We start from the raw sequence: 26,801 nt of genomic DNA on the forward strand, positions 1-26,801 counted from the left end.
GCTCAAAAAATGAGGATGGAAAATGCAGAAAAAAAGATATGGAAACAGTGAAATCAGATGACCTGATGCCCTTATTCCTTCTGTTTCTTCAAATTTTATTATGATCTGTCTCTTAGCCATGAGACTTGACACACACGGGACATTCAGACAGTTGCATTTGTGCTGATGTGCTGTGCTGAAATGTGTGACTGCATTCAGATCGCAAATTCATTACCAGCTCCAAGAACATCTCATAAAAGACACAGCAGTCTGTTATGGAACCTAAACGTGATGTGACACATCCGTCTGTGTTCGTGCACGACTTATTGTTTCACCCCTGCCCACATTATATCCGCCTCACAGTGCGGTTCTTGCGCTGCTTTCATTTAATTTCAACTAATTGCAAAAAAAACATTTACCTTCTTTTCTCCATGTGATCACAGTTTGTGTGTGTGCACCGCTCCACACAAGGATCAGTGTGCCACAATACCTGTGAAACTAAAGAAATGTGTCTCGTGTATTCTGTGTAGCTGTGTCGTGACGTACTGTACTTCACATCCTTGGCCCTATTTTCTGCTCTTGTTTCTGCGGTGAGGAGGTCAGCATCATGTATTTCAGCGCGGAGATCCTGTGGAATATACAGTGTAGAAACACATTCACTCTCTGTCTGTCCTGGACTATAATAACCACTTAATCCTCACACTGCAGTGATTCACTGCTAACATTTTCACCGTGTGGGGAATCTTACTCAATATGCTGTTAATAACGCTGAGAGAGTCGATGTAATTTGATGCTGTTTCCCACTTAAACAGATTTATGCCACATACTACGTTATGAATGAATCAGAGAGCCCTCAGTGTGTAATGGAAAATCTGTTATCAAGCAGTGTAAGCTTAACAGTGCGTAATCTGGATCCCAAAGGCATTACTAAACTGTTTTTCTGTATCTTAAGAGCCTTGGCTGAAATTATGACCAACCTCTAAACAGCAAAAAGTAATTTCCATACATTTCAAAGCCACCATGAACACTGGAGGGGCAAAGACACTGTCAAGTTACTCATTACAGCCAAGGTAGCTGAGACTCCTTGACTTTTCCTTTTTTGTTTGTGATAGTATACTTTTAGTTAGCCACTTAAATATATTCTGCCCTCCAATAAGCAAACATATGCTATGGTAGAAGAACTGGGCAAGGTAAGAAAGTTTATTTGGGGATAAAATAATTAACTATTTCGTGCAAGTGACAGTGGTGTCCGTTTATTTTGAAATTAAACCTAATTAAGGGATTTGACTCACCTTATTTAACATGTTTAATGTCCTAAAGACTCTGACGGTACGTGACACGCTTTTATGTTTAGATAAGAATAAATCATTTGTGCAAAATTCTTACTGTTTATAAATAACTGTATGTCTTTCTTCGTCTCATCTAATTTAACCTGAAGGAGAAATGTAATATCTGGGACATAGAACTTTGAGTTTACATGAACATAAACCTCTGCAAATCAAAACTTACGTATTAAAAGAGTCATGACATGTTTCCCCATTCTGACCATAGTTTATATTCATTGAGGAGTTTCTCTGACAAATCAATTAGCAATGTTTTAAATGGAGTTACTGTGTGCCTGAAGGTTCAATTATACAGTCAGTATAACCTGTCACACTGCAACCTCTGGAGACATCATATATTCTCAATTAATCTTTCCCAATGAAGCAGCGATTTCCTTTACTTTTATTGGGCATAAGTGTACAGTGTGAAGAAAGAGTGGTTGAAGTTAAGGGCATTTTAAACGGTATGTTTCCTTCTGGCTCCATTTGGTGAAATTTGAGCTTTTATTAATTTCCAAAGAGTAATTATATCCCTGTAACTGAGTACATTAAACAGGAGATCAAGGAGTTCTAACAGTAAAACAACTCAAGTGTTTGGAACCATAAGAAAAAAAAAAAACATTTGCATTTTATGTGGTCAAAATTGTCTCAAGACACAGACCAGAGATCTCCGGAGTAAACATTAAAAGAATAAAAAAAAAAAGATGTTGTGCATTTCCCAGCTTGCATGGGGAGCCATGTACTTGAGGCTGGCTGTGTATCTTATGCACTGAAAGCAGTTCATAATGTATTACTGCTTTAGATTCTGTAAATGAAAACAACAGTGAAAATCAAATATCATTTTAAAGTAATTGTTCTCCAGACAAGTGCTCCATTTGGAAGTAATGTTTTCTGGCAGTGATATAAAAGCACAGACTTGTGTCTTTACTTATTGATCTAATCAGTATAAAGGTGTATGTGCATGGATGAAGCTACAGGTGCTTTCTATTTAAAAGATCACTGCAGCAAAATAGTTGAATTTATCTGACATAAGCTCTTTACATTTTATTAATGTTTTAGATAATTATAATTAGTTTGTGTAAATCTATTCTCAAATTGTTTGTACCCTACATATATAAGTCTTGGTCCTAATATCCTAAAAACAGACAAGTTGGTGTAAATTTCCATGTTCTCGATACTACATAACATGCTTGCCTGCAGCACTCAGACTCAGTTCTTATGCATGATTACATGGCATTCAGATTTCATTATGATGCATGTTTCATCTGATGCAGGAAAAAAAAAAATTACCTCTGTGCTTCAGTCACTGCCACCACCAGAAAGGCAAAGACACCGTCAAATTACTCATGCCGGTCAAGGTAGCTAGGAATTTAAATGAGTCCCCTTGACTTTTCCTTCTTTTATTCATGACAGAATACCAATCAGCCGTTTTGTTCAACTCCACATGCATGCCTGCGTTGCCGTTCCTCTTCTGTCCATGACCACATAAAGTCTGTCAAGACCAGACTGTAAAGTGACTTCTGTTAGTCAAGTCTCCTTTGATACGATCAAAAAGTAAAACCCGTAAACAGCGTAGAGCAGCAGCACTCATTCATTTTAGTTTTTTATTGCACTGTTGGTGTCATGGCGTGCAGCGTCCCTGGTTTGCCGTAAACCTGCGGTAAATTATTTTACCATCTGGATGAGTGAAATTACCAGTGTGCATGGGCAAAACCAAATTACCAGCATCCCCTGACAATACTAATACCAGGAGAGGGTTTCTGTCTGCATTTATGTGAAACCATTAGTAGTAAACTCCAGAGCTTAGAGGTGAAGTCAGGGTCGTGAAGGAGGATCCAATGAAAATGACTTCCAAGTATCGTGATGAGAAAAAAAAATGCGCGTCACGGTGCTGGATTCTGATTGAAGGAGCATCACAAGACATAAACTAAACTGCTGAGGACACAATGATACTTTTTCTTTCTCTGTTTCTATGGGACTGCCCGGCTGGCTGGTTGTCACCCTGTTCTTTAATCTGTTTAGGGTCTAATTGTGAGTAATGACGCTATTGGCTGATATGGCATGTAGCTCAGCCAGCCCCTCTGTGCCCACTCTGCATATCCAACCCATCTGTGAGCCACACACAGGCATAGTGGAACCCACAGCAATACACACAACAACAACAACAACAACCACAACTGGCCTGTACACATATCACTGCAGCAATCCCCTTTTAACGCGCACACTCCACCACAACTGTCAGCTTTAGCATGTTGGCTAACAAGCAGATTCATAGCAGACGATATCAGCTTCATCTTCTCAATGAAAGATTAGTTAATTAAGAATGCATTTAATATGAGTGCATGATGTATAGATGTGTGTACACACGTGAAGTTGCTTTAATCTCGTCCGTCTCTTTTTATTCTCTCCCCCTTTAATTTGTATTCTCACACTCCTTTGCCCTTTCTGGTGCCAGCAGGATCACGCCTCAGATAGCTGCAGTATCTTCTTTCATGTCAGAATCAGTGTTGCATGTAACCGTAGTCATTCTATCTCTCTGCCTGTCCACTGGTGACATTCATTTAGCCAGCCGGCGATCAAAGGGCTTCGGGTGCAAAACGGTCATGCACAAGAGTTGATCCAATCAGAGATTTTTGAATTTGGAGAACTGAGGTCCCACTGTTCCGTCCTGAAGAAAGATGGACCTGTTTGTCCAATCAGATGTTTGTGAAAGATGAAATCCAGCCTGGCTCCATCCCCATTGATTGTTCATTTTATTTTAATGTGCTCGTTTAACAGGTGACACCGGCTAGGGACACACTTTTTAGTTTGTTGCTCTAAATTTCAGATATCGTGGCTGTATGCCCCCATTTAGTCGAAAATATGTCTCAGCAAATGTGTGTAAGCCAGTCTCTTCTCTTCCATTATTGTGTTTACTTTCAGTCAGCAATACTAAGGCTTCCTTATCTCGATACAAACCAGGCTTCTTCGATGTGTTGTTTTGGAAATCCGACATCAGTATCTTGGGGGGGAAAGCATTTTTGTGGCTCCAGACCTGTCACCAAATTCAAGCTGGTATGATGGGATGATAGAAGTCACAGTGGAAAGAGAAGAGTAACTGCAGACTAGAAAACTGGCAGTTGTTTCCTGAGGAGACAGGAAGGCAATTTGTGTGCCGGGTTATGTGAGACAGAGGAGAGAGGAATGTGAGACAAGTTCTTTGCACACCTATTCTTATCTTTGTTCTGGTGCCAGTGGGAGACATTGAGGTCATAGTATTGCATAAAGGCTCAAGTAAACTCCCGCATGCTGAGCTACATCGTAAAGAGCTACAGCTAATGGCTCAGGCAGGTTCAATAGCACACACAAGTATATTTGGCAACACTGTACTTTAGGTATTTCATCAGTAATGTCTGTGTATATCTGTATGTGATTTTTTTTATATTAAACATCTTGTAGCTGCAGCATGTTTTTTTTTCTTGCTCTAAATGTGGGACTAGCATTTCACATGTGTAAACACACGTTGTCCAAACTCTGTCTGAAGGAATCAAACGGGAGCATATGCAGGCTTTTCTTTTATAAACACAGCTTGAAGAAATCCATGGGATGACGTCTTATTTAAAGTAGTCAGACAGCAAAAAGTGCTACGCTGCATATAGAAAGTGAATGTAAGCCTGCGTTCTGTCAAAATAATCTGAAGAAAAAGACTTCTGATTTAACTCCTTCACCACCAAAACTCTTTAATATATATACCAGCCAAAGGTGTCTGGAGACAAAGTTACAGTTATTTGTTTATTTATTTACTAAGAAAGATAAAGTACTTGACAGGTCACAACCAAACTGCACTAAAGCAATTATAAAACACGTCTCCCAACACTGTGATGACATATAGTATGTCGGTCTGATGAATTAATATTTTGGACGCTCCTGGAGCCCTGATCTAAATATCATGCAGCATCTGTGGAGAACCATGGAGAAGGAAATGCCAGCTCATCTGTTCTGTAGTGTGGATGAGCTGAACCCTTGCTGGCTGAAGAACTGAACTTTTGCCACTACTATTGCAGAAACTAGTGGATTTTTTACCAGAGCAGCGAATAAAACAGCCAAGCTGGCGTCTCTTGTGGAGGCCTACATTGCAGGAGTTTGTATGTTGTTGCTGTGGATTTGTCTCTGGCTTCCTCCCACACTCACCCTCTTAACAACACGTCTTTTTCCCAATAATAGCTGGTATTGGCTCCAACCTCCCTGCCACCCTAAAGAGGATAAGCGCTAGATAATGGATAGATGGAATGAATGGGTTGTGTCATCTTTCTGTCTTGAACTTCTCCTTTAAGTTTTCCTTTGTCCGTTCTTTTTGCAACTGGTTTGTCCGACACAACAAATACCTGCTGGTGTGGACTGTCTGAGATTATCTCTGTGAGCAGACTTTTCACGCCACCGTTGGGCGTGGCTGGCCAGTGAGACCAGAGAAGGATTATGGGGACAACTCGGAGGGGGAGGAAGAGGACCAAAGAAGAGGACACGGCGGTCTCCCTCGATCCCACACAGGCTTTGGTTCGCTGTCTAGGAGTGGTGGCTCTTTGGAAAAGAAGTGTGGGGGATCAGGGAATGAGAGATGATGATTATGGAAATGAGCGAGCTCTCTTTCTGAAAGATTAAACAGGCCACTGATTGCTTTTACATAACCTTCATTCACTGACACACAGGCCCGCTGTGTCCTGCACACACACACACGCACATTTTTTCCTCTGGTCTCATTGTTTCGTCTGTTGTCTCTCCTGTGTAAAAGTGCCCTCTTCAGCATCTCTCCTTTGTTGTATTCAACTTCAGACACACAGCAAAACACCCATGCGCCATACACACACCACCAGAGAGCTGCTGTTTGATTCACCAGACCCCGGAGGTCAATACTGCTTCATAAGAGAGAGCCTGCTGTCGATTCCTTTGTGTACGTGCACGCTTTTGCTAGGATGTTCTTCAGTTGTTGATGTCTACTGGTGTGTATATACATGTGGCTGACAAAGTGACATATTGTACATCCCGGTGCGTGTAACAACAGTGACCTTCAGACATGCCTCTATATCGGAGTCTGTAGCAAGAGACAGGTCCTGATAATCCCCTTAGTTTGTCACATACAGCAACACCATGAATAAAAGTAAACTAATAAAACACTTGGCAGTAAACACTTCAACACGTTCCTGGATGCTGTGCCATTTGGAGAAACATTTTCAAAACAGTTCACCAATTCGCTTTGAATACCAATTTGTCCTCAAATTGTTCGGGGACCCGTTTAATCTTCCCATGACACAGCTTCGAGTACCAACCCAGATTTTGACTCATAATAGTCCAGCTGGTGGCTTCAAACAGTGATAAGCTTTTAATTCAATTAATTGCCAACAAAACCTTCAGTGTTTTTTTTTTTTGTTTTGTTTTTTGTAAATTGCATCAAAAGAATTTTTTTCCCTCATGCTTGCCCGGTGCATGAAGCAGGTGCATCTGTCAGCTGAGATTTAGCTGCTGCTGCTGTGTTTATCAATGTGAACAGAAAAAGTTTCCCACCTGAGGGCACGCTTGACAGTGTCTGCATCATTATCAGCAAACATTGTTGTCTTTCAACATCAGCAAATCTATATCCAAAAAACAACACATAGATGAAGTTTATTCCTAATGGTTTAATTGTTAATAAAAGCATGATGAGGATTTTTGGCCTAGACGTGTTGAAGACTTGTGCAGCAGACAAATATTTCCTCGCTTTTACCCACTAAAAACCCAAACACAAAGAACATCCACGTCACTCTGCTCTGCAGTGTAACAGACTGGCTCCATGAGTCCAATACTCATTAGAAAGTCTGGTCATTTAAATAGAACCTCTCACTCTGTTTGCTCACTTAGCATTACAGCAGTGCTGAATCATTCAGAGATCTCATTATAGGCCTCCATGTTTTCCATGTTGTTTTGGTGCTGATAATACTGGCATGCATACATGATACATGTTTTGCATTTTAGTATTCTAGGGACTCATTGTGCAACTCACCAGACTTTTGGACTTTGGGGTGATCCACTGCCAATGGAGCCTTGTTCTGATGCAAAAAGTTAAACTTGAACACACCACAAAAAGTACAGCCAGCAGCCAGCTGGTACATGCATTCTGCATGAGAGGACACGCTGTCAAAACAAGGGCCAGACGGCCCCAGACGGACTGACACAGGCTGACCGTCAACCGTCAGCTCGACGTGTCACGGCCTTAAGGCAGCGTTTAGTTCATTCATCTAACACATGTTTAGTTTCCATTTGAAATGTTATTTTGGAGTTGTATGTTTGTTTTTTAATTAGGTTTATGCTCGTTTGTTATGAAAAATACAGTAATACTCCGATATTTATTTTTCAAATGAGTGCTAACACTTTGCAAGAAGCAAACTAGTTCTAACGCCTCTTTTAACAATCCTGCATTTTGTGTATTTGTTATTTGAATTGCAGGTCTAAATGTGAGGTCATCTTTTTTTAAAAAAAAATATTGTATATTCTTTTTTTTAATATAATATAATATCATACATAATAATATCACCAATATTTGGTGCTAATCATTTTTTTTTTTCCCAACTTATGGTCAGTTTATACTTCTGCATACGGTGACAGCGTAGGCCCTCACGCAGACCCTAGCGCATTAAGTGATGTGCAGCTCCCCGGAAACTGGTCCATTTGGTTGTCTCGTGTTTCCGCTTTAGTATTTCTGGCTGGTTCTCCACCTCCACGATTTCTGAATTGATTGTTTTGGAGCAATACAGATGGAACACATCGAGGAAAGACTAAGTGAGGTGGTTCAGAGGTACAAACATTTGTATGACTCGTGTTTCAGTCAGGAAGTGGAAACAAGAGTGAACCCAACTCCAAAAAAAGACACGGCGCCACCTAGCATTTCAGAATGAGCCAGCCTGATGAGCAAGGAGACAGACTACGTGGGTTAGTTGTGGCATCTAGGTCCCGCTGTACTCTAAGCGCTTTAGCTGTCAAACTGACATGCATGGCTGTCGTAAGTAGAATCTAGCTTACTTAATGTTGAAATGTAGGTCACCTTAAATAACTGACAGACTTTCCTTTTCACTAATTAACTTACTGGCTGTCTAATGGGTTCATTTTCCATGTGAACGGTTGCTTAGTGTGTTCCTGTTTGCAGTGCACTCAAGGACATTCAGCTGATAGAAAAACACATTCCCCATGCATCTAACTAACTTACACACTCACTGGCAAACTGAAGGAATAACTACATTACTGACTGGCTGCCTGACTGGTTAATTAACTTACTGTCTGTCTGTTTGTAGTGCACCCAAGGACATCCTTCCAGTTTGTACACAAACTCTTTCTCTCTCACACACACACACACACACACACACACCCCTCTCTGGAGTGAGAGGAAGAATATTTCCCTGTTTACTCAAGTGCCACTTCATGATTAAAAACTAATCAGGCTTCAGCCAGGCTGGGATCCCCCTACACACTGACACAGAATGAACTATAATTATCTTAACAGGGGAGTGAAGTGAGAGGCAGACACACAGTTGGAGGTAGAGGGTGGATGGATGAGTAAAAAGACCACAGTGAGGGGAAGGTGAGTGGTCAGAGAGAAACTAGGAAAGAGACTGAGATAAAACAGGAGTAATGTCAGATCCTGAAAGTGAGATAAAGGCAGGGAAGCAAAGTGGAGAAGATATGCAGCTGGTTAAAGCTGTTAATGGAGTTAGTGCGATGATGATCCTCATGTTCATGTCACATGAGATGGCGACTTTTTGCTTGGTTAAGTTGCAAATCATAACTAAAATGGTTTCCCTCAGATATTTTCACGTCGGGTAGAAAATTGAAGTGAAAGTTTGAAGACAAAAGGAGCAAAAACAAAAGATTTGTGAAGCTAAAAAGCACCACTTGTAATGTCTTGTGATTATTCCAGTCTCTCAGTCTGCTGAGTCATGCCTTTGTTTGTTTCTTCCCACACATGCAAACAAGGTATTGTGGCACAAGAGCTGCTCTGTGGAAGAAAACTGAACACCGCGGTGTTGCACTTCAACTCAAAATTGCAATTATTACTCCCAGGGGAAGTGATTTGTCACCCAGTCATAATACTTTCTCATTGCACTTGGAAGATAAAGTTTTTGTGGTTTATTTATCGGTAAAACTTTTTTGTGTATGTGAAAAATAATCAAATGTAATCGCATTAGAGTTCCCAAGGTATTGTCTTGTCAAGATTATCTATAAAGGGACCAGACAATAAAACGAAGAGCACCTCAGTCAGGGAGTCACTGGTGAATTCACCAGTCTAACAGTGGCAGTAATGTTGTTATTGACTCTTTTTTTGAATTGCCGTATGTCGTCTGGTACCAGATGTCTTAAATCAGTCTCCAAGTGCTTGTATGTTACATTTGAGAGAAAGAGCTTTGTTGTCCTCATTTTGTGATTTGCCTTTATAACTAGGCAAAATGTAATTTCCCCCATGACAGCCTCCCTTCACTGGCTCGAAGAACATTTTAGGACTCACTTGCTTCTATTTGCCCCAAAAAATAGGAGCAGAGGAGGACACAAACACACCTCTCGGCTTTACCATTGTTTCATGCAATGACTAAGCAGCAGCATGTTCTCCACATGAGGCAGCAGGAGCACAGCATGGACTGCAGATTAGACCACCCTGCCACGTAGTATGTTTTAGACATGAATACCAATGATGTAACATATACATATGACAGTTTTTTCTCAAGATGGCGGCATGAACAGTCGCAGTGGCCCGGTGCTCTGCTTTAGTTACCAGTTGCTTACCGAGAACGACTTACTTTCAAGTTAAGTTCATTATATAAGAACAAAAAAAACAACAAAAAAAAAAAAAAACGTCTGGACTCTGGAGGAATTCATTCCTGGAGATGATACGCCGACAAAAAACAACTGGACAAAGACCAACCAAAAGGGAATGCAAGAGACGGCAGAAGAGGAGCAAGGGAACGGGCTCCTCACAAACCAGCGATCCCCAGTGTTTTTATTACCAACTGTTCTTGTTCTCTGATGAATAAAATGGATGAAATTAAATTACAGATTGTCAATCACCAAACATGGCTACACAAAGACATTCCTGATATTGAGAGACAGTCAGTGCATTTACATGCAGAGCTTAATCGAGCTATGCTTGAAATTTGACTTTCTAAATGCAGTCTTTGTCCCAGTTTACATGCAGCGTAGAGAAGCAAATAACTGACAGGAGCATGTCCTCCTCCTCCACACTAGGTGGCGATGTGTCTTATCAGCTGGATAATACCAGGTTAATACGGCCCCCTTAATGGTTGACCTATTACATCATATAATAAACAAGAGTCGTTCATGCGGCAGACTGGCATTTCAAACAACGACAAAATGGATAATAGTTCAGCTTTTTTAATCTCGTATGTAATGTGTGCACTACTTTTGTTGCTGACAAGATTTGTGCTATCCCTCAGGTGGTTCCACTACCGGCTCTGTTTACCTTCTTCTGCAACCGGCTTTCTTGGATGTTTTTGTTCTGGGGTCACACACCAGCACAGCAGTTGTGGAGCATGTGCACATGTGCTATCCTGTTGTAGTCCGATTAAGTGTATACAGGCCTGAGAAAACTGAATTTCAATTGTATTATCTGGTTATCTTAACCGGATAAGGAGAACTCAGATTTTAGTTGAAGTAATGTGGTTACATGCACTTAAAATAGAGTTCCAGGCAGAGTCCAATTTTTCACGTGCGTGTAAATGCACTGACTGTTGTCCGGACCTGGAATTTGTTTTACTCAAGTGCAGACCTTTCCATCTGCAAACGGAAACCACCACTGTTTGTTGCTGTTGTGTATATCCACTTGAGAGCTAATGCTAACATAGCAATTAACAAGCTATATGTCAGCATTACCAAGCAACAAAACAAACACCCTGATGGCTTGTTTATTGATGGCTTGTTTATTGCAACTGGTGACTTCAATCACTCCAATCTGAAGAAGATTACGAAGCCGACCCTCTCCACACTTGGGACACTCAGACCATCTATCCCTGTTTACCCCGGCTTATAGGCCACTCATCTGCAGGTCAAAGCCAGTGTATAAGACAGTGCGGTGTTGGACTGAGGAGGCAATATTGTCTTTGCAAGACTGTTTTGAGGGCACTGTGTGGGAGATCTTTGAACAGCCAGGCATTGAGGCCTACACCTTTTTATAGACTGTGTAACCACCGGTACACCGGTACACAGGTCCAAACATTTGCTAACAACAAACCCTGGTTCAACTCCACGGTCAGAGCTCTGCTATGGGCCAGGGATTCAGCACTGAGGGCAGGAAACGGGGAGGCCTGTAGGAAGGCAAAAGTGGACCTGGACAGAGGCATCAAGGCTGCAAAGGTAAAATACATAGTTGGCAGATAGAGGCCAACTTCAGAGGAAATAACCTCCACTCAAAGTGGCAAGGCATCCAGAACATTACGGATTACAAGGAACTCCTCAACACCACCTCCCCTGTCGACACCTCTGTGCTAGACTAACTCAACACCTTTTTTGGACACTTAGAGGAGGACAGGAGACAGGCAGAGGACATACTGTTAAGATCATCAGAAAAAGATAATCTCCTCACCACCAGGTACTGCAGGTCCTGCAGGTCCTGCAGGGCATCGACACCAGGAAAGCACAAGGACCGAATGGAGCACCAGGGAGGGTGCTAAAATCATGTGCCTATCAGCTTGCTGCAGTATTCACTAACATCTTTAACCGCTCGTTGTAGCAAGCCACAGTCTCCACCTGCCTAAAAACTGCTACTGTAATCCCTGTGCCCAAAACCTCCTCCATCACAGGACTGAATAATTACCAGCCTGTAGTCCTGTCACTGGTCATAATGAAATGTATGGGGAGACTGGTGGTGCAACACATCAAGGACCAGATTCCACCTGACCATCAGTTTGCCTACATGTTGAACAGTTTGACAGAGGACACCATCTATATGACTTCCACAGTGCTCCCAGCTCGGCATTCAACTCCATCTCAGCCCCAGCCGACTGGTCACCAAACTGCACAAACTACAACTCAGAACCCCTTAGCTCTTGCTAGAGATAGCTACCAAACAAAATTTTGTTGTAACTTACGTGTAATGACAAAGTTCTTCTTAAAAAAAAACAACCAAAAAAGTGATTCTTTTTTCCTCACTCACACACTTCAGTACAGAAAAGTATTAGGGCTACCCATGAGAAAAAAACAAACAAACTAGGATGTAGATGTTTGTTTCATCATGGATTTCGGGGAAAAAAAGTCAAAATGGCGAAAATAAAGGTGAAATACAACATAGAGAAAAAAGTCGACCATCAAACCGGTGGTAGCCTACCGTATGGATGAATAATTAATGGTAATTAAGAATAGAAAATTGATTATTTTATATTATTTTATTTTATATTGCTGATATATTCTATAGGACTGTTGCATGGCAACAGTGGCGTGGATAGTGTCACACACTGTTTCCTTGTCTGCTGGAATGCTTGGATGTAAAGTCCAGTGCTCAGGAGCATGTCCCTATCCACCTTAAGAGTTCAGAAGCTGGGCACAGACTGACTGTGGTTCGGGAAGTCTGCATGTAGCCAGGTCTCTGCAAAGCCCTGCTCACAGCAGACTCCCTCTGGTTCCCAACAAGCGCACGCAGTTCGTCCATCTTGCCTGTCAAAGATTTCATTTTCCCCATGAGGACAGATGATACCACTAGTATGTGTGCAAGTGCATGATTCCAAAATAATCTACCTCCTCTTATTTTTTCCCCCATGGGTGGCCCTAATACCCTTCCGTACTCCAGTGTCAGTGTCCATTGAGGAGATTTTGTGGAGCAGAATGCAGCCTGGCTCCTTGAGGAATCCCAGAGTTTAGGTATTTAAGGATTTAAATAATGAAGATAGAACACACTCGGTTGCATAGACAAACAGAAGCAGTGAACAAGCAAGAGAGAAGAAGAAGAGAAGAGTTGTAGCATTTAACATGAATATCCTGCTGTGTTTTACGCCAGCCACTACTCATGTCCACAGATAAGAATAATATAATCTGCAAAGTAGCCTACGGTTATATTTTGCACTAGTCATCTTGGCCCGATCACACTCCCTGCCCACTCTGATCTACAGTATTTGAGCCTTTCTCTCTTGTCTGGGCTCTGTCTCGCCCCTACCACAGTAAATCACTTCTTTTTTCCATCTAGAGTGCAGTCTGACCTTTCCCAGTGTTGCTCCCCTCTGAGTTAGTGAATGGAACCTGCGCATGTGTCTGTTTGTGTATTTTGTGTGCACATGTTTGCACATGACATTTCTTTTCTGTGGATGCGTTGCCTTTCCACAGCTATGCTTGGTGAGTCTGCCAATGGTTAAATGATCAATATCACAGGAAAAAAAAAAAAATAGATTCCTGAGTAATTTGTCCTGGTGTCTCTTGCACCCACACATATGCAGAAAATTAGCTTCGGAAATATCAAAACAGGCTGTGTTTATCTGTAATGATGGACAGTTTGGAAAACACCATTCCTCAGCTTCAGCTGCACGTTAAGGTGAAAGGAAATGTTAGCATGACATTACACTAACATCAGAGTCGGAATGATAATACCATATGATTCATAGTTCCGTATGTCACATATAGAAAAAATCTGTCTTGCCGTTTGGTAAAAACACAGTAAAAGTAAATGAAAAGGTAAAAATGAAGTACTGTGCATCAAAGAAAATGAGCACATTGGGCTGAAACGCTTTACACAATAAACATTATGTCTGGCAAACATAAAAATGTTGAACTTCAGAGGTGATGGCTGCACTGGAGCATTTGTCTAAGCTCAAACTACTCTTTTGCGTTTTGATAGACAAAGAAAAACTCGGCCAGGAGACGAGAACCAGGTACCACTTATGTCAGGGGCTGGCAGTGGGAATTGTCTTGACCCGCCAGGTCAACAAAAACAAGCTATTGTTGCGTGCAGTCTATATAATCCATGGAAGAAAAGCCAGGGCTACAGTACTGAGGCAGAATTGAAGTCGCAGTTGTTTGTGGATGTTGCAGTCTGCTTTATTGATGCTTTTATTGCATCCAATTCCGATGTGCTTTTGGCTCATGCCGCCTGCCTGTGTTGGGGCAGCAGGGTGAAGGATGCCAATAGACTCAATAAGCTCATCATGAGAGTGGTGTGAATCCCTGAGCAAAATGTGTTTCTTCACACCGGACTAAAGTCTCAATAAACATCTTTTTTATTATTATTATTATTATTTGTTTCTCTGAAAAGAAAACTGATGCTGCTTCTGTTTCAGGGTAAAACCTATGAGTGGCATGTATTTGAACCACACGTCACATGGTTGTTTTTTTACATTTGATGTATTTATATGTATGAGGAAGACCACATCGCTGCCGCTGTATCACCTAATGATTTTCCCTTTTTGTTCATTTTTCCTTCAAACGTGAAAACAGCACAGTTCCCAAAGCTAACACAAAGTTAACTCCCGCACACATTTCAGTATCATTTTATAAAAAGAGCATTTATTTCAAAGTTTTTTTTTTTTTTTTTCGCTTCGGAGATTGAAGCACATAATAAAGCAACAGTACAATGTTCAGAAAATATAAGTGTGATGCTGTAACATTTTTTTTTATTCTTATCTTCTTAACATGTTTTTTGTTGTAATACTGGAATATTCTGCATGTATACTAAAATAAGAACTTTTAAAATTGTACAAATCGGTACCATAAAACTTGACAGAGAATAAAAACGAGGCGTTCTCTCACTGCAACAAACACGGATTGCTAGTTTTCCTCTTGAACAGGGAGAAAGAACGAAGAAACGCCAAATAATGGGGAAAAAGAAACAAAAACAGAAGAAATGAGAGAGATTGTAATCACAGGCAAAAAAAAAATAAAAATACAACAAACAAATCCAAAGCGGATATTTAACTTTTAGCAGTATATTTCTTACAGCTGCCCAAAAATGAAAATCAAAAACTTTGTAGTCCGTCCATGTTTAGACAACCATAAGAACATGACTCCGTGCTGCAAAGAGTTAAACATGAATTTGTTCCCGTGTAGCTGTAGCCAATGAAAGAACAATTGTCAGAATAATGATAACAATAATAATAATAATAATAGAAAACAACAATAATAATCATAATAATATAATAACATTAAAAAAGAGATTGAACAAGAACTTACACGCTTAAAAAGGATGTTCTGCTTTCAGCCTTTCTGTATATGTGGCTCAAAAAAACAAGCCCTGTGTTATTTCCCAATGTGCACATTTTATGTTTAATTAGCAACATGTGTTGATACAACAGATGTTGCTGCGTATGTGACGTTGGGGAAAAACACAATGCATATTTTGCCAGTCTACATTTACCATTCCGGCGGGAACAGAACACATCCCGTTTTAAGAGTGTATGAGGCGCAGGTTGGATCCTCAAAGTGATATATCGCATGTCTGCACATCGCTCTGTACACACCTAACAGGGAGAATAGTTTGCTTTCTGAATATACTTTTCAAGTTACAAAAAGAAACAAAAGAAGGAGGAAAAAAACAAAACAGAGAATGCACTGCGTTGCAAGAGTGTCCATTAAGTTTAAGGCGTTTTTTAGAGCTCACAGGTTTTTACTCATTTTGATTGATCGTCATTGGTGGACTCCGAATGAGGAAGTGATCATTCATTGGTGGATCTGATATGGGAAGTGATTGTTGATAGGAAGAATGGGAACACAGAGGACGGGCAGGTGGGAGTGGAGAGGGTCAGCTTTTCTTTTCACGCCTTCTCTGCAGTGAAGAATGAAAACAAGGAATCATCCGCAATTTTAAAATCAAATCCATGTTGAGTCTGTCTCTTTTTGGAATTAAAAAACAAAAACAAAACAAAAATGGTATTTGTGTAGCATTTTCACAGATACTCAGTCCTTGTATGTTCGTTTATCTGCGTACAGCTACTGACGCTAGTGGTCTCTATCTTTACTCTTGTTGTGTTTACCCCTGGAGTTGTTGTTTATTTATTATAAGGCCACCATACTGTGAAGATGCTGCGAGCGTCTTAACAGTATCAACAACCCAGAGTCGGTCACGCCATCTAAACAACAGTACCTGCTGAATTCGGCACACACAACAACACATTTTAAGAATCGTTTCGTTTGAACTAACACATCTCTATATTCCTCTTCTCTTCCATAACATCAGGCAGTCATTGGATCCAATACAAACATTTTCTTTTCGTACACTTCTCTTGCTCTTTTTCTTTGAGAGAGCAACTAAAGTTCCACTCAGGAACCCGTTGAGAGAGCAAGATCTCTCTCAGGAAACATAGAGGAAGTATGTGAATCCAGTCCACAAAGGTATGTAGAACCTCTAAGAAACTAAACAGTTTGCGATAAGCAAGTCATTTTGATCATACAGCAACAAAGTTTCCATCAAATTAATTTTCAAACTGACAATCTGGCGACATCACAACTCCCAGCCCTGCGATGCTGAAGTCTGTAGAAACAGAAGGAGAGGGAGAGACAAAGGAAGAAAACATTGGGAAAGCTGGGAGCGGTTCAAGTCCAAGCGTTCATCACATGTCCATTATCAAATCGCCTTGGAGGACCAGAGAGGTGCCACAGGGGTGGAGAGCTGTTATCATCGGTTGACAAAATGGCATGAACTGATCGGTTGGTAGTTGGTAACAAACGGGAACTGGGGAATGTTAACCCTCAGTTAACAAATCCTCATGGGATCCTTAAATCAGAAATCGGCGGGCGTCCACTCTGTAAGACCACTGTTAAGAGTCTTCACCATCATCCCCATCGTTGATGGAGCAGTCTTTGGTCCCGTACAAATCTGCCAGCTTCCTAAACCTCGGCCCCCAACTCTGCAGATAGTCATAATCCAAGTCAGACTCTGTTGTGACAGACTCGAGGGAACTCAGTGACCCAGCCAACGATCCTCTGCCTTCATAGCCGTAGATCTGAATGGAGTCGTAAGGAGGTGCAGTCGGGTCACTGTCTGCCTCTGCAATTCGAGTCTTGATGAAGTCATCGACGTCCACGCTGTTGGCTGCTGGGCGGCCAATTCCGATCCTGGGGTACTGAAGCTCTGGTTTGATGTCCTTCCGTGGAAGAAAACCATTGGCGCCGTCTGGGTTCTGAACAGTTGGAAAGAGAAATTCCTGATTTAAAAATAGTCAGCTAAAGACCTGAAAGAGCTGAAGAGGAATCGTATTTATTTACGGACAGGTGACAGAAACGCTGGATATTGGCTAAATGTAGGTACTTCCAGGGTCAAACACACATCATTCTGTTAGTCCTTTCAGGTTTTATACCAGAATCTCGATTGCTCTTTTTCCTCACCTGCAGTGTAGCAATGTCGAAAGCCTCTGTGTCCTCCTCACCGCCTCCCTCGTCATCATAAGTGATAATGTTCTCTCTGATGTCCTCCTCCTCAAACACTATCAATGGCTCCTTCTTCTGACGCCTCAGTGCTACAAACAGCACCACTATTGCTGCCAAAGAGAAGCACACATCCACAGTTCAAAATTAGTATTGGATTTAGAGAATATGTTAAAATCATCACACAATCTCTGTGAGAAAGTGGAAGGGTGAGTATTAGATAATTACGAGGTATTACTATGGAGAAAGAATAATTAGCATGTTAGGCTTTTCAACAGCTCTAGATGTGATGATGCACTATTTGACTCCTGGGAAAACACCTTGTTCCTCAAACACTAAATCATTTTGCAAAGGTGACATATGAGGGTGATGCTGTGAATTCCCCGGGATTATTCTCTCTATTCTTTAGATGCTCAAACAATGTAGTGCAAATCCAACAAGGACGTCTTCATGTTCATGTTCCGTCTGTGTGTAAAGTTAATGTCAGGCATGTCTGTTGTTCACCGGTAGATCAGTTTAATCGCGCGAGCGACTGAAATGTCGCAGCGAGAAAACCTCATGTGAATCAGTAATCCCTTATGACAAACAGATCTGCAGTCATCAGCAAAATTGCATCCCCCCCTTACCGAGCAGAATGACGATACAGGCCAGTATGGCGACCAGTGCCCCGGTGCTGAGGCCGGCAGGTAGGACGTAGGGCTCCACGTTGCACGTGCGGATGGTGTCTTTGCTGTCGCATGAACAGACTCTGATGGTCAGGGTGTTGGTGCTGCTCATGGGGGGTGATCCGTTGTCGTTTATCTCAATGGGAAGGGAGTAAACATCCTGGGTGAGACGACTGAATCCTTTACGGAGCACGTAAATACTGGCTGTACTGTCTGTGGGGACAGAGAGAGAGATGTTGGTGAGCAGATAGAAAGATGAGATGGTAAAATGATCAGAGCACAGAAAATGGAGTAATTACATAGGCTACTCCAGAGATTGTAGGCTTTAATCATGGCTCCTTTATACAGATGCAAAAACACACATAATGCACTTTTCTTTGTTCTTTTTTCTTTTTTTTTATTATCAACCCCACACATAACAGCCAATGATGTGTGACTTTGGTGGTATTTCATTTCTGTTTTAATAGTGGGTCCATGCTACAGTTGAATAGGAAATGTAATCAAAATCCCCTGTTATTGCTGTTACTGCACAGGCTCGCTAGCTGTGCCTCTGTGGTGTCCCTGCCTGCCTCTGCTTCATATCAGAACAGCTCCTTTCAAATGTACCAACACCTTTTCCCAACCAAAAATTTCATGACATTCCCGAGGCATTTCATAAGATCAAGAACATGGTCATTACAAATACATTACAGACCCATACGAGTGAATCACATTGGTCTTTGCACTGAACAGGGCTAGCAATTATAGTTCAGCATTGTTTGACAGAAGCTCTTAAATGTATTAAATGTGTACTTTTGAACAAACTTATATATTGATTTTAATGTTAGTATGACTGGAGCCTGTAATTGTTCAGAGTTTTAGCGCGATAATTTCCACCTTCCTCAATTTTGTCATCATCTCATTTCTCGTCTTCTCTTCTTGTTGCTGTTTTCCAAAAGACGGGGACTTCCTTCTAATTCCACTGATTTATCTACTCCCTTCATCTCTCCAGTTGTTTCCGCGTGAGCTGGATGTGAGAATCTTTGTGGGCTGAATCCAACATGTGATTACTCTTTCTTTAAATCACTTTACTTTAATACACTTTGCAGCAAGTTAGATGACACAGACCAGCTCTCTGTAGAAATGCACTGTGGAACAGATCCATGAATAGGACCACGAGTCACACGAAGTAGTGAATATTAGCTCAAGAAAGGAAACTCATCACCGATGCACTTTCTTTCTGATGTCTCTTTGCTTTGTGTTTTGTGCCGTTGTTTCACCATCAGCCTCCTGTACACCTCTTCTTCTTCTTTATTTACAGTCGTCTTTTCTGGACTCTGTCTCATTTTCCTTCTTTTAGTGTCTATCACAGTATTCACAAAACTTAATTTAATCAGTTGGCCCCCTAAGATAGATGTACATACGGACGGAGACCCCACTGCAATTAATACAGCCCGCAGGACATGTGTGCATTGGCGTGTGTGTGTGAGAGAGATTCGGAGCACCTGCTGATTTCTACAAGGTACTGTAAGCCTCCATCTGGTTATGCTTTGATCTAATCTGAGCGAGAGGAGGGGGGAGGGAGAGAAAGAGACCACAGAGGAAGATACGGCAAGACTGGCTGCTGAAAGAGGTCGAGACGGAAAGAAGGAATGAAACAAAAGAAGCGAGAGGGATGAGGAGGAGCACGTTGTGAAGGTCGCCTACCTTTGTTGTCTTTGAGGGAGAAGTTGTGGTTGTGGGCGACTTCTGGCGCAAGGCTGAATGAGAAGTGTTGTCTGGGAGCCATTTCATCTTTATCCACCGCACTTACTGTTTCAATAAGCTAAACCGCACCAAAATCAGAAGACAACACACCAATGTGAAATATTGTTACTGGGTAAATTTCCTCATTATTGCACGTTCACACTGACGGCCGTACCTTTCCTGGTGTGACGTTTTCACACATAAGGACTTCGTTGTTGGTCGCAAACTCTGGGGGATTGTCGTTGACGTCCTTCACTTTGATGTTAACACGCACTTTGGTGTCCTGGTGGTGACCTCCTGTAGGCAAACGGTGTAGGAGGAAATCATCAGTATTCTGCTGCATACAATAAATCAACGCTTTGTCAAAATCATTAAGGACAGAACGTCATTTGTGCCCGAATGTATTTATGATTGTATGTCATGTTTGGCACTAACTGAACACAAAACTAACTCTGAATATTTTCCGGCAAGATTGCCCGTCAATCAGTCAGCCACTCAGCCAGCTATTTGTTGTTTTGATTTGCAAAAATTATAGACGCGAGTTTCCGAGACATCCAAAAAAAGAAAAATCCAGTCAGTCTGCCACGCAGTCAGTGGCAGCTCCCACGCATACCAAAACCATTTTGATATGCAAACGGAACAAATGTCAAGTTATCCCTGCTGGAGATTCAAATGAAGAAGAAATGGTGTGCTGCACACAGAATGATGTCTTAACAACTAAAATAGACACAAAAAACACAACATCCACACTCGTGCTGAATGCTAATTCAAATTCAGATCTTTTCATCTTTAATAAAAAAAAAGAAAGAATCCATACAGACTTACATATTTGCAATTCTAGTCGGTGATTTTTCTGCTACCCTGTCATTACAAGGCATTTATTTAGCTTCCCAGGGTCTGTAAGTGGTTAGCGTAGCCTGCAATGGTCCTATCTTTGTGGGCGGCAGGCCCGTTTCCATCTGTCCGTCTGGCGTCTAGCACGCCACAGGGAAACCACGCGGCTCTCTGCTAGATTGAGCCCCAACCACCAAATACCAGGGTGGGGCTACTGTGGCTTGCGGGATGGTGTGTGGGGCTAAAGCCAGGGAGAGAAAGCTTCGGAAGGCCTGTGTGTTGACTGGCATCCACCCCCACCCCCACCCCCCCCTTTTCTCCCTCAACTCTCCGTGTAGTTAGTGAGAATGTTTGGGGGGAGGTGGGAGTTAAAGGTTTTAGTTTTGCTTCCGTCGCTTCATTCACTTTCCTTTCACTCAAGCAGGGTTTAGGTGCGTGTCGCCTGTGTAACTGAGCATGTACTAACTTTGTGTGGTAAACAATTCACACATCGACAGTTAAATTGCAGAAAACTGTGGAAATTAATTAACAGTTACATTCTTGCTAGTCCTTCCAGCTGTTTGACTTCACGTTGCATTTTAACAAATCTGTTTTTTGTCTGCTCTGCCCTCGCCACACATTCTGTGAATACAGTTAACAGAACTAACATGCGTTCTATTAATAGCGTCCACACAACCGATATGTGTTTGTTTCCGTGTTTGTCAAGAAGTCACATGAAAACAACGTAAGACGCACAAATGAATGCAACACCAATTGCACTTAACAAAAATAATACCACAAAGTCAATCTCTTTTGGCAGTTTCTGAAAATATATTAGTTTACCAAGATATAAGCAGCTAGTCACTGCAAAAGTGTTAATCCTCTCTCACCCGGAGGGAGAAAAAATGAAAAGCAGCAGCTTGAATCCTCTCAAAGTCCGTACATAAGATGTCATTGAATGTGTCCTGGACGGCAAATTGACAGTTAAGGCTTGGGATTCCGGCAAATGTACTGCCTGCTGGTTATCTGGTACTTTTCCATCTTTTTGTTGATGTTTGGCCTTGACTGACCTGTATATCACTTTGGTGGTACACATTAGAAAACAGCAAACAAACTGCAGAATGAAGCTCCTTAGGTAATTGCACTCCTGGAATGGCTGAAAATTGGCACTGGCAGCCTCACAGCCTTTGTGCTACTTCACATTCAAACGTGATAGGATTGAGTGTACCGACAACAGTTATGGGTACAGATACTCTTATTTTAAGCTTGTGCCATGATGATAATTAGTGTTGTAAGTGTTGTTGCCTCGGTTGAGAAGAAGTAAAACAGACAAAAATAAATCCTCATATTCGGCCCCAGTTCTCTTTAAATCACTCTAGATTCATAAGTGTGTATGAGTGTGTGTACGTACCAATCTCTGTGGCTGATACAGATATATTATGCCAGGCCTGTGCTTCTCTGTCCAGTGGTCTTGTTGTGGTAATCATGCCATCTTCCGAGTTTATGCTGAAGAACTGCTCTATGTCTGTGTACCGTGGAATCATGTACCTAGGGAGGAAATGAAGACGAGTTACATGATTGGTTTACACATTTAAGAGATTTATAGGGAATATTCTTCAGTGTCCATTACAAAACAACATCAAGAATTTGACAAAAACTATATTGAGCTTTGAATTATTTTGCAGGCAGTTTTTATAAAATGTGACATTCCCATTCTGAGAGGAAAGCCAAGTTTCTGAGTCATGCTGGTTGTTCAGTGTATGATGAGAAAAATGCCATCTCTTCCCCGCCACTAAAGCTAACTGAATCCATTTGTGTTGGAGTGTATATGATGATGATGGGTGTCTCTGTTACCTGACAGGATTGTTGGCAACATCGGTGTCCTTGGCATGAACTCGTCCCACCTGGGTGCCTTGAGGCGCGTTTTCCTCCACCTCGAAAGTGTAACTGGGAGCTACGAAAACAGGAGGCTCATCTGCATCCTCCACTGATATCTACGCGAAAAAATACACAAAATCAGAGCGCTCTGGGGTTCCTGTGATATTTGTCTTATGAGATGCTATGCAAGCTGTTTTCATAAACACCCCGTGGACACAAACAAATGGTATGCCTGTTCTCCTCACATCACAGTAAACGTTCAGAAATACACATAATCTTTATACCTTTATTGTGGCTTCGTCCTTATAGGGTCCCCAAGCAAGGAACTGAGGGTCGATATAGGGGTTGGATCCCTCCACCTTTAGAGTGTATGACCTTTTCGTCTCAAAGTCCACCGGCTGAGATGGAGACAGAGATGGGACAGACAAATCGTTTAACAACTGTAATATCAACAGTTAACAGACACATTTAAATGCTAATTTGACTTTTCATTGTGCTGTAACAATCTGCATTCTGAGGAAAATCTTCCGCACGTCTCCTGCAGAAGCACGTGTTGGCTCTTTGGAGCACATTAATGTGCTGTATAATTGATTTCTGCTAGGGGGAGCTGTTGCTACATGAATGAGAAGTGGCATTAAATGAGTTATATTGCGCCCATGCAAAAAAAACAAAGACGAACCCAAATACTGACTTTAGTTTAAAGACAGTTTGTATTGCATAATATAACACAACGTAATTATTTTGGGGGACAGAATGAATCATCTGGCTGTTAATTTTCAGGTTGTTTTCATCATCAGACGAGCGTGTTTCTAATGAGCTGCGATGAGGTTTGGGAGTTGGGGACGTCTCATGATAAGAGGGAATAAAAAGTGCTTTCAGTAACCAGGTGGGAGATGAAGCTCGAGTCTGAGACCAGAAGACCAGCAGTCTGCAAAGAGACATCCAAATGAATAAGACATTATCGTTTAAAATCCCCGGCATTGGGTTTTCAATATCACCAATATCATCGGTCAGTGTAAAACCCTGAGACACTGAACTGCAGTCATTTACTTTGCATTGGGAGAAAACCCATTGACTTGCGATAGCCTTGATATTGAATTTGAGTGTGTGCTTTGAGGTGTCCCATTCAGTGCCAAACATGTTTTCCGAACGCATCACATTTCCATTCAGTCAGAGAAAGGAGAAAAACACAGTGATTATAAAGAGATGACCCTCACTCAGCCAACAGTCTGCTTGATGGTAAACATCTAATGAATCTTTCTACTCATTTTCCTTATGTACTTATTACTATTATACAGCTGTGGGGGAAACTTAAAAGTCAACAAATGTGCTGGCAATCATAGCATACAGTAAGTGCTGCTGTCGGCTCTGAATTTGGGGACTTGTGCGTTGCCAACTTAAACTTGGCTGCGAATTCATCTGTAACCCTGTTCTAGCCATAATCATAGTAAGTAACTCTTGGGTATCAGTGCTGTTTTCTAAACCAAGATAATAACCACTTTCTCCTGCCACCAGTTTTTTCTGGCTGGTACAGTGATGATGCACTGGCAAAGTCCCAGGAGCAAGCTTGATCTTTTTATTTCAAGGCTGCCATCACTTAATGAAATCTGCGTGGGAGAAGAGAGAGCTCACGAGCCCAGAGTGAAGCGTTGAAAGCAAAGTAAAGCTACTGGAGATTTGCGAGTTGACAAACTGGATGCTGACCAAGTCTAGCCATACCAAATATTATGGTTGCTGATTGACATTATTATCCTTAATTACGTATTGGAGGCGTGCAATTCTCCGTATTATGGAGATAGACGCATTGAATGGATGAAGTCTACTGCGCTGTCCATGATCCAACGTGGAGGCCAGAAGGAAAAACCAGCAGCAGCAGTGTCAGACTCTGTGTGGTGTCAGTGAAGGTGTTTAAAGCAGTGAAGACAGGTACAATAGTAGTAGAATAGATGTGACCCAGTTCTTTCATTTCCCCTTCTTCATCACACCCTCATTCTCTCTCTCTCTCTCTTTCTCTCTCTCCTTCTCTGTGTAATCACTGCGAGATAATAATAATATTCACAATAACGCCCCTCCTTCTCCTCATTGCTTTCGGTAACACGCACAAACATACACACAGCTCCTTAATATTCCGTGGACGGCTTTCGTCAGGACACAGTTGAAAGAGAATAGATGATTAAAGCTCATCCCCGTGTGTGTGCGCACGCACGCACGCACGGAGGCGTGTGTGTGTTTGTGAGGATGACAGTGAGAGAATAGAGATTAGCGAAGGCTACTCCTGATGCTGATTTGAAATTGTTTTTAGGCGTGACACTATCCACACGCTCCTGTGTGTGTGTGTTTGGCCTTTAATTTTGCAGATGCCTTAAGGGGGCAAAAAGGTTTTGATTTCCCCCGAGAGGCATCAACACCCAATAATCTCACACGCATAAACACAAAGCTAATACGCACACACACACACAAGTAGTAATACCATGATCAGATTGAGAGTAGTTGCAAAATGTGAGCATCTCTAATTCTGCGCTTGCAAACATTACATTAGTGTCACGCTACTGTCTGGAGAAACACAGGAAACTGCGGCAAAGAGGTGATGTGTGACAGGTCCTGTATACGTTTATCTACGTCGAATTAGGCATAAAATGTCCACATATGTATTTAGCACTTCTGAAGCAATATTCTGCCTTTGGCTGCTTTGAAGTCAAGCATACATACATATCGCCCCATATTAATGTAGTCAGTTGCTCTCATTAATTTGATTTGACTGTCCTGTTTTGTTAATCAGCTCATTTACATTATAGCTTCGATCAACGTCTTTGTGAGATTCTGCATAAAAGTCTACATATTGCATGTAACACACAAGCAGAAATGGGGAAAAATCATGGCAATTTCTATTTGGGTAGCCCTTTAAATTTACTGAAAGCTGCCTTATTTCTGTCATTGGTTAGCCGCCTGGCTCAAGGGTGCACAGGATGTAGCTGCCGAGAGAGGAGAAGGGAGCATCTCTCATTATCACTCACTCATTTCCCTGCTTAAATCCGGTGACACCAGTGGGAACTGAGTCTTTAACGCTAGCGCTCGTAATGCCTGTTGCAAAGGAATCGCTCACGCAGACGATTGAGGGGTGGGAAAAAAAAAGAAAAAAAAATGAACATGAAACAGACTCGTATCGATTAATTCAGACTGAGATTTTCCCACAGCATCAGTGAAAACCAACTGTGGGTTGAGGCTGGTTGCTCTTTTGAGCTACGTCACTGCTGTCTGGGCAGGAAATTCAACACGCCGCGACTGCCATCATACATCATTTAAGCACATAATTACATACTTGAATGTCAAGTCTTTCACTGAATACGGCGTGGGTTTGGAAACTTTCAGAGCTAGTGGGCCCCTCTGTGCCATTATATGGGCTGAACATCTGACAGACCTAAAATACTTTCACAAAAGCTCTTCATTTCATTTCTAAAATAGCCATTCAAAAAAGAGCCCTCATCGCATGCTTCCTTCTTATTTTACCTCACGCATTGGTAGCGCGACTTTAAATGTTATTATTATTTTTTTTTAAGTGATAGACTCAAAGGTCAGTCGGCCCGGGATACCTCAGCTCATTGAAAGATTCAGCTCATAATCCTCACCTGCAGCAACACACACAACACAGCTTTGTGTTTCTGTGCATGCATGTCTGAGGAAAAAATAAGAAATGAATGAGTTTCTCAGCGCTCTTGAGATGGAGGGGACCGACTGTGCGGGAGAGTGACGTGGTGGTTGTGCGCCTGCTTTAGAGGCACACAGATAGAGAGAGAGAGAGGACAAAGAGGGAGGGGAAAGTAATTGTGTGCGCCGAGCTGGATCACTGCGAGCTACAGTCGGAGTGCGTGTGCTCACGAGTGGGCTACAGTCACTGTGGAGAAGATGAGCTCTGTGGCCCAGGGAAGCGTGAAAGTTAATGCACTCTCACATAACGCGCATGCACAACAGTATAAGTTGGTGTTTGTATCAAGCACAATAAGAAAACGGGGGTCATCAAGGAAGGAAGACAGAAAAATCTTCCTGCTGCTTCAAGTCACCTCTCTGATAT

General features: G+C 41.8%; 1 protein-coding gene across 2 annotated transcripts in view; it reads right to left on the minus strand.

Annotated features, from left to right (window-relative positions):
• Positions 1–14,776: 14,776 nt before the first annotated feature.
• Positions 14,777–26,801, minus strand: part of cdh11 (cadherin 11, type 2, OB-cadherin (osteoblast)) — a 70,886-nt gene continuing 58,861 nt past the window's right edge. For both annotated transcript variants that reach the window (XM_047602117.1, XM_047602116.1), the window contains exons 9-16: positions 23,017–23,130; positions 22,709–22,848; positions 22,266–22,402; positions 20,217–20,338; positions 20,003–20,120; positions 18,278–18,529; positions 17,613–17,764; positions 14,777–17,407 (exon numbers count right to left, since the gene is read on the minus strand). In XM_047602117.1, the coding sequence (XP_047458073.1) occupies positions 17,045–17,407; positions 17,613–17,764; positions 18,278–18,529; positions 20,003–20,120; positions 20,217–20,338; positions 22,266–22,402; positions 22,709–22,848; positions 23,017–23,130 (1,398 nt within the window). In that variant the 3' untranslated portion in view covers positions 14,777–17,044. The remainder of the gene's footprint in view (positions 17,408–17,612; positions 17,765–18,277; positions 18,530–20,002; positions 20,121–20,216; positions 20,339–22,265; positions 22,403–22,708; positions 22,849–23,016; positions 23,131–26,801) is intronic.

This window comes from Mugil cephalus, chromosome 13 (genome assembly GCF_022458985.1).
Source record: "Mugil cephalus isolate CIBA_MC_2020 chromosome 13, CIBA_Mcephalus_1.1, whole genome shotgun sequence".
Classification (NCBI taxonomy): Eukaryota; Metazoa; Chordata; class Actinopteri; order Mugiliformes; family Mugilidae; genus Mugil; species Mugil cephalus.